At 40.5% G+C, this 8,786-nt stretch overlaps 1 protein-coding gene across 2 annotated transcripts in view; it reads right to left on the bottom strand.

Moving 5' to 3' along the window:
• Positions 1-1,039: 1,039 nt before the first annotated feature.
• DHX35 (DEAH-box helicase 35) overlaps positions 1,040-8,786 on the bottom strand; it is a 31,257-nt gene continuing 23,510 nt past the window's right edge. The window contains exons 18-22 of one of the 2 annotated variants that reach the window (XM_063172198.1): positions 8,623-8,752; positions 7,842-7,923; positions 7,209-7,280; positions 5,123-5,261; positions 1,040-2,781 (exon numbers count right to left, since the gene is read on the bottom strand). In XM_063172198.1, coding sequence (XP_063028268.1) covers positions 2,737-2,781; positions 5,123-5,261; positions 7,209-7,280; positions 7,842-7,923; positions 8,623-8,752 — 468 coding nt within the window. In that variant the 3' untranslated portion in view covers positions 1,040-2,736. The remainder of the gene's footprint in view (positions 2,782-5,122; positions 5,262-7,208; positions 7,281-7,841; positions 7,924-8,622; positions 8,753-8,786) is intronic. The other variant, XM_063172199.1, reaches the window with a different exon arrangement.

Genomic DNA, 8,786 nt, shown 5'->3' with positions numbered 1-8,786 from the left:
GGGCTGTGACTGTTTTCCCATTAGTTTATCAGAATTACTTTTACTCCACAAGATGAGAAACATATTTCAATTATTATTTTCTTGGCTGAATCTTTTTCCAGTTTAATTTGATTTTCTTCTAGAACTGACAGTACTGAAGTCCTGAGTAGAAACATTGACAGCACTTTCTGAGGGGCTTGAGGAGTTGCTCCTTTTTTTACCCTATAATCATTCGATGTCAATGGGTAGTAAATTCACTTTTTAAAAAATCTTTCTCCTTGCTAGCAATGGAATGATTTCTATTCCAAGCAGTATTTTGATTCAACAGGCTGATATTTTAACCTCATTCTGTAAAAACCAGGGTTCAAATCCTTAAATGTTTCCTAAACTCCTGACAACAATCTTCAAATGACTCCAGCCTTGCCCACAGCAGCCTGTCACTGCAGCACAGAGCCACACCAAGGCAGCGAGCCACCCCTTGCACCAAGCTATTTAAAGCAGAATAAAGCTCTGTACTAACCTAGCAGGGAGCTGGAGGCCAAAGCTTTACAAAATAAAGAGATTTGCAGGGTTTTTAAAAGTTTTCTGTCTTCCAACACCTTCCAAGGGCCCACATCTCTGATGCCAGCAGTTTTCTCCCTAAAGGGGATCTCAGTCTGGATCCTAACACTTATTCTTAGCCTGGATCTCTGCCTGTTCTGGGTGTGGAGATACCTCAATAGTTTGTGAAACTGTTAAAAAGTCTCAATTGTTTGTTTGTTTGTTTATAAAGATCTACTGCACTCATTCTTACCTAACTCTGATGGTTTGCAGCTTGTGACAAAGCTGGCACATCCCTGGGTTCTGACCTCAGCAGGACTCACAATCACTCCTAGAGGAAATTCTGCAGCTGTGCAGCCAGGTAAAAGAACATCTGGACACGACAGGTCTCCAGAGCCACCCACAATTCTCAGAGCTGGCAAAGGCAGTGCCACCCTCTGCCAGCCAAGCCCAACACACCCACCCAGCACCCCAGAAATCACCCCCTGCTCAGGCCCAAGTGATGCATTCCCAAGCTTCCTCAATTCAACAGTTTTATTTTTCTTAAGAATACTTCCAGAGGACAGAGAAACACAGACAATTGACAAGTCTTCACATTCAGTTCTTTCTCCAATCCTTTAAGAGAAAAAAAACCTGCAAATGAAATCTTTTCAGTGAGTTCCAACACTGCTCTCAGCTCTGGCTAGGAGACAGTCCCTGCCCCGAGGAGCTTCCAGTCTAAGAGAGTGATTGATACAAAGGTGAGGGGCACAGGGACAACAAGGAGGAAGGTGACACAGTTTTCATGCTGCTGGTGCCATTCCTGGAGACTGGTACATGTGTTTGTGCTGGCAGTCAGGATGGACACACTGAGGAGACCACACAGTGCACAACGTGTTCTCTCTGCAGGTATTTGGAAGGGACAAGGTAAAGAAGCTCTCAAGGAAGTTTTCAAGGCAGTCCTGTGATAAGGAAGGCATTTTTCTATGTAGAAATTTTTGCCTATTTACATCCTTTTTTTTTTTTTAAGAAAATAAAACAGTTAATATGCCAAAAAACACATTCATCAAATCAGTTGAATTACAAAAATAAAATTTTCAAGCGATGTCTTTCTAAAATAAATAGCAATAGGTAAAAATGGAAAATGGAAATAAATAAATATGTGTATCCAAGCTGTCTTGTTAAAACACAAACAAGCATAATTGCTTACTGAAAAGTAGCCATGGAATCCCAATTAAAGCAGCAACTGTTCAGAGCATCCTTCTCCTCAGTAACAGAGGAAAATGAGTCCCAAGCAGCAAAGAACAGATTTGTAATAAAAGAAATATAAAGGACTGTGTTCCTTATAGGAAAGTACATAACTTTGCTGATCAACAGAGGCTAAAAACAGAGTTCCATGATATTCCTCAATGAAATTTACTGGTATTTTCAGCCAGTGGAAGGTCAACATTTTTCCCCTCATAGGATAAAAAAGAAAAGTAAAGCCCTGTCTGTGAACTTGATTGATTATGAACATAAATCTTTAGTCCCCTGATTGAGCAGAAAATTAATCCATCTTAAAAATACTGAGCTGCTCTTTCTCCCCCTCCCCAAACAGCAACTCCCATGAGCAGAACCCAGACATTTGAGTCCCCAGGGCCTGCTCAGCACAGCGGGCTGGGCCAGCTCAGCCTCGGGCAGGACACTTTTACTGCTTGGGAGCACAAGCTGCACCAGTTTGGGATGGTCCAACAGGAAATCCATGTTTCCATGGCAGCACCTTGCATTTCAAGGGGTAGTTGATTGCCCTGAGCTCCTGCTGGCAGGAGCCAGGCTCAGTTTGGCCGGTGTAAGTCACAGTGCTCTGGGTGACAGGAGGCAGGGTACCCTACTCCCCACGCTCATAAGGCAGTACCACTCCAGGAAATCTGTTTCTTTCTTGAAGGTTTCAGGTTTTTTTTTTTGTGGTCCTGTATGTCCTCTTACTTTTTAAGTTGTTTTTTTCCTAGCTATTTAAAAGGAGCAACATGCCCAGATTAACAAGAGAGATCGAGTAGGCAAAGATTAAAATGTCCACAATGCAAGCTCTAGGTTTACAATGTACTGGTCATGCATAAACCCCTACAGATCCTGGCAGGCATTTAAACATTTAGGTTGATGGAAGATCAAATTGCTAATGAACTGACTGCTGAATGGACTGTAGCCAGCTTGAAATCACTGGTAGGTTCTGCTTCTGATGTCACAATAACTGAAGTTATGTCAGTGGTCATCTACTTTAGCCCTTTTTGCTTTCAAGGAAAGATGCTGCAAGAAAAGAAAGCAACAAAAAAACTGCTTAGCAAATATACCAAAAATTAGGAGAAAATCAACTACAATGCTTTCTATCCTTAATCACAATTTAAATAAATTCTAACACAAATAGCCCCACCCATCCAACCTCTGCTTGTTACTGACACAACTAAAATAAACCCATTAAATAAAAGCCCATATGTATCCCAAAGTGATATTCTGGCTTGTAATAACTCCTAGTTCTTCTGTACTAGCTGCAAGCTTAGAATCAATTTCCCACTGGAAGCAATTTTCCAGGTGTAAAAATGCACAGAACGATGTGTTCCCAACAATACATCTGCAAAAAGCACCAGGAGAATGAAGGACAAGATTTTAACAACTGTGTTAATCCTGAACTTGCACTGGATCTTTGCAACCTCTGTGCCCTTAAAGATCTACAAATGTGCAAGGAAATATGAAGAGTTCTGCAAAACTTAGAATGAGAAATAACTGACCAAGATCAAGCTGTAGAAGAACATTTTTAAGAGAGTCCAATTCAGTGGTAATTTGTTTTTAACTTGACAAAGGAATAAAACCTTTCCCTCCTAGCACAAAGATGTATTCTTCAGTAGAAAAAGGGTCTGAATATCTGTAAACTAACATGAACCTGTGTGATTTATAACAGTTCACTTATTCAAATTTCACATGTATGACTCAAAGTTTTACACAAAAGAAATATTTCTAATTTCCAAACATTTTATAAGGACACCCTAGTTTTTTGGCTGATATGGATAACTGACCAGGCTGGAAGAGACAATGTTCCCCAAAACCAGCATCATCCTTGAGAGCTATCATTTATTTTAGGATGAAAGCAATGATTAGATCATACTGCAAACTGACTTCACTTGATCAAAAGGTAAAAAACTTGGTAAAAATTGGGTTTTGGTGTAATTTCCTAGAATATCTACAGCAGTAGTAGCACTGGAGAGCACATTCCCTCATTCAAGACAAGTCCTCTTTGCTACCACCTACCTAAAGGAAAACCTTACCCCAAACTTCAGCCCATGGAGAGGTCTCAACAGGATTTTGTGTAGGTGTGGGCTGCTAAATGTAAATTATGGGACAACTGTAAACATGTGAGTCAAAGGACTAATTATTGCAGGAACAGATTTGATACAACATTGGCTCAGCTCTTTTTCTGCAGATCATCTCCCAGCAGCTGAAGGCTCAAGGCTCTGCCCTATAGGGGCATCACTGCCTTTGTCAAATTCTTATAGGAAAAAGGCAGAAAATATTCAGCTACTTAGTAAGTCCATTTATAGGTGGGAATTGTCTGGATAATTGAGATGAATTATCCAAGATGAGCATAAAAAACCCCTCTCTTGAGTCAATCACAAGCAGATGCCAAACTGTTGGGAATTGTAACCACAGAGGTGTCCTAAGGTGCTCCCTGCACCACAGGAGTCTCCATTTTGACAAAACTCCAAGGAAGTGAAGAAAACAAACATCAGATTCTCCAAGAAGCCAAATAGCGAAGCAGATGTATAAATTAGAAACACACCACTTTTTCATAGGTCTGATATGCAAATGCATTTTTTCACTTGGATTTTGGAAATGTTTCATTAATTTTAAATATAAAGCTCAGTAGATATTGATCTCCCATGAGAAATTCAATCGAATACAAGATCAATTTGGTAATTGTACAGTATTTATAGGTTATTTGGTACCAACAGATCCAGCTGAACTAACATTTAGATAATATTTAACACCAATTCAGTTCTCAGAATGACCAGTGAATATGTCTGGATTGACAGATTCACATGGGACAGTCAATTCAGGTTGGTGACAACTATAAAAGATACTTATAAATAAAAGGTATCTGTATCACACACAGCAATTTGCAATAAAGCTCTGCACAAACAGCAGCTGTTCTTTGCCATTTCACATTTGAATAGATCAGAACTGATTCTTCTGCAGTAAACATAATTAATGCTCAGGGATTTTCACAAATTTTGCAAAGCATGCAAAGGTTCTCCTAAAATTATTATGCAAAGTGTGACCACTGCCTACCTACAGTGCTGCTGAGGGAAATGCTACCAAGGCCTATATTGAAGTGTGGAATGGCTGAAGGCTTCATTTCCCAAAGTGATACCATGGGAAATGTAACTTCACCAGCAAATGGATCTCATTTTGTAACTCTGAGATCCATTGGCTGGATCACAGGGAAAAACATTTCATGCATCAACTTATTAACCTCTTCCTTTACATTAAAACCACTACAATGACCAGAGCCAACTTGATTTCTGTCCCATTAGACCAAGCAGAACATAACCCCTCAGAAAGGTCAGACACAAGAGCTGCTGAGCAGCAATGGTACCGTTTGGCCTCTATGGCGATTCCGTACCGTTCCTTGCTGGTAAAAGTGAGGGGCCAGCTCCAAGAGCCACGAGGATTCCACAGCTGTCACATCTCTCATGTAGTATTTAGCAGTCTGTATGACTTCATTGTACACTACCCTGGGAGAAAGGAGACAAAAATGGATAGTGTTTGCTGTCAAGCAGTGAGGGAGAGATGATTAACACATATTTAGACAGTTTCACATACATGCTGCCAGAGGTGGCATTTACAGAGTGACAAGAGAGTCCTTAAGCTGTAATTCAACCTCTTGCCTCTTTCTCTCTAGTTAGTCAGAGCTGTCCACATTAAAAAATCTTCAGATTACCATGAAAACAACCTCACATACTACCAGACCATATGGGTGCAAGGTATACATGAAAGATTTCTTATAATAGGGTCAAGGGGGACTCACAACTGATGCTGTGGAAGACAGAATATGAATTACTCTGTGATATCATAAGGGAAAATGTCCAAAGCACCAAAACCCTGCACCCACAACAAGGAGGGCACAAAGCCCAGCGTGACTATGCCTGGCGCCAGTCTGCAGCCAGGTGAGATAAGCATCAGAGGAAGAAATCAGCTTTAACTCCTGCCAGAACATCTCCTGGGAAGAGATTTAGGCACATCCAACCATGGGACTCATCCCCACTGCCAGCACAGTCAGGTTGCCAGCATGGACAATCTATTTCTGAGGTCACCTTCAGCAGGTAAGGGCATTTTCCCCGAGAAGTGCAAACCCTTGCACTGAAGGGGCAGCTACCAAATCCTTTAGTCACCATCTGCCTTCTGCACACAGCAGAGCTGCAAACACCTGAGGTTTGTGGTTTCTCATTAATTGGTATTTAGCTCTCAAAAGCAAAGAGGAAAGAGTCCAAAATTCTCTTTGCCAAATGCATCCTGAGACATGGCAACTAACACAGCTAAAAATACATCAGAGAAAACAAACCAGAACAAAAACACATTTCCTATACACTTGTAGCAGGGAGAGAACTGAAGCCCTCAATGAAGGATGGCTGCCCAGGCTGCAGCAGCACTGAAATTTAGTTTGCTGACTAAATTAATTCCTGTGTGACAGGATGACACCAGGTCAAGCTTATCCTTCTCAGTCTCAGCAGCAGGCAGTGCAGGATGGAAGTCCAAACACTTCAGGCTAATCATGCTGACCTGAGAGCTCCACACACATTTCTGTTTGTTATCAGAGGATCTTTGACCTGCAGATGGAATGATCATATCCCAGCTAATGGGAAGCACAGTCAGTTCTTTGCTCAATCAACTGGACAGCCATAACTTTTCACATCATGATTTTATGTGTAAGCCCTTTTCCTGAAATCCATTTACCATTTCTGCAGCACCTGTTTGTGGTGGTGTTTGAGGGTCCCCAGGATGAGGGAAGAGATGAGAATCTTGACTCCATGTTTCAGAAGGCTGATTTATTATTTTATGATATATATTATATCAAAAGAAAATTATATACTAAAACTATACTAAAAGAATAGAAGAAAGGATTTCATCAGAAGGCTAGAAAGGAATTAATAATAAAATCTCCTGACAGACTCAACACAGCTGGCTGTGATTGGCCATTAATTAAAAACAATTCACATGCTGGGTAAACAATTCTCCAAATCACATTCCAGAGAAGCAAAACATGGAGAAGGTGAAGCTTCCCAGGGGAAATCCTGGCAACAATATTTTCAGAAAAGATGTCAGTGACACCTGTTTGATAGGATATTTCCTTAATAGGCTTAATAAATTAACCATAGCTCTGTTTAGGTACAGAGACCACTTGGAGAACAATCTGTAGTGTAAGATGTGATGCCCACTAAACAGGGTCACCTGGCCCTGCTTTCCACCCTCTGCAGGTTTCTTTCATAGTCAAACATCACTCTATTCCCCTTATTTATTTGGATACTCCCAAAAAAATGTTGCAAAGGAAACACTACTTGGATTCTGCCTGTGGGAACTGACCTTCTACACCTATTCCCCCACTGATGGAGAGAAACAATTCAATTTGGATGCTGCAAATCCCTTAAAAAATCCCCAAAGAAGAGGAAGCAGCTCTAACTTACCAGCGTGGAGGCTTCTCTGCATACAGCACTGAGCTGGGGTGGATATGGAGCTCGTGGTCATCACGGATAGTCCTTGAAAACAAGATTCTATTTCAGACTGAGCCCCTCTTTATTGCTTAACATTTCTGGTTCCTTTCTGCCCCAGTATGACAAAATAGCTCCTCAGTTTAATAAAAGCAAGAATGAAAAGGCTGGAGTAAATTAACAACATTTGCATTTAATGAAGAGATGAAACCAGGCTTAAATGCTGGTGAAAGGAAGAATCAATAATTTGATGTCCTAAAAGAGTTTTATCTACATTAAAAGAAAAAGCAGCATTTCAGGCTTTTACTCAGTGCTCTGGGAGTGCTACAACACTACTGCACTACAACTGTACTTGCTTAACTTAAAGCAATCTAAAGACTACCAGTAGCAGCTTCCCACTATTAATATTTTTTGTTATATTTGCCAAAGAGAAGAGATAAACACTGAGGCAGTTTCCAAATACAGAACTTCAAATATTTAGTGCATTTATTGGCACATGTTCCTAATTGCAAATTAGGAGAAACATCTGCTTGTTGATTAAACTTAGATTTATTCATCAGGGGAGCTTTCCAACCAAGCACCAGTTATAGTGAAACTGTATATAGTCACCTGTAAGCTCCTGTGGAGTGGAATTTAGCTGCATTAGCAAAGAATCCAGAAACTATGCACCTCAAAACAGGATCTGGGTCACCTGGAAAGAAGAATTTTTCTGTAAGATGAGTCAATGGAAAGGCAAAAATCCCTAAAATACCACTTAATCATCTCAAACAACTTTTCAGAGTGTATCAGGCTTTGACAGCAAAGGCAGGAGAGCAGACAAATCCTGCAATTCCTTTTGACTTCAATTTCACAGCAAAGCAAAAATTGCTGCCTAAAAAAGGAATGTTGCCACCTGTGTCTCCATGAAGAGTTCCACAGTCCCTAAAGCAGCCCAGTGTGACAGCTGAGCACTGAAGACTGATTTTTCAGAGCAGGTAGAGATAAGTGCTAAGAACCAGTCCCAGTACCCAGGCACACACAGCACAGCTGGAAATCACATCCCAAAGGCTGAACAGCACTTTGAACAAAAATGGCTTTTTTGAAAAGACAAAAGAGGGAACAGGGTGACCTATTTATGAGTGTTTTGGAAAATCTGTCTATTAAATAGATAATCAGTGGTTAAAACTTCTGCCAGAAATCTCAACTAATGAAGACTGGACTAGAATTTAATTGTGCAAATAGGTTAAAGTGCTCATTTGCAGCCACTTTTAGGAAAAAAATCTGGTCTACATTAACATTATTTTGAGGCCAGGGTAAAAATATCCCAAAGGTTACAAGAAAAGCAGGGAGCAGACTGACAGTTTGGAAACTACCTTCTCTGTGTATTGAACAAGTGCTTAAAAAAAATCACCTTCACTGGACTTCTTTGGCACTTTAAAGCGGACGAGAAGTTTTTTCAGCTGCTCTCTTACAACAGAAGCTCTCACAAGCCCTTTGTAGTTCAGAAAGTGTTCCTGACACCACTGGGAGCTCTTGCTGTGCTGTACAGTGAGAAGAGAAAAAAAATCTTAATGA

Source organism: Melospiza melodia, chromosome 19 (assembly GCF_035770615.1).
Source record: "Melospiza melodia melodia isolate bMelMel2 chromosome 19, bMelMel2.pri, whole genome shotgun sequence".
NCBI lineage: Eukaryota > Metazoa > Chordata > Aves > Passeriformes > Passerellidae > Melospiza > Melospiza melodia.
Note: the sequence above shows the minus strand (reverse complement) of the source record. Positions and strands in the feature narration are given on the sequence as shown.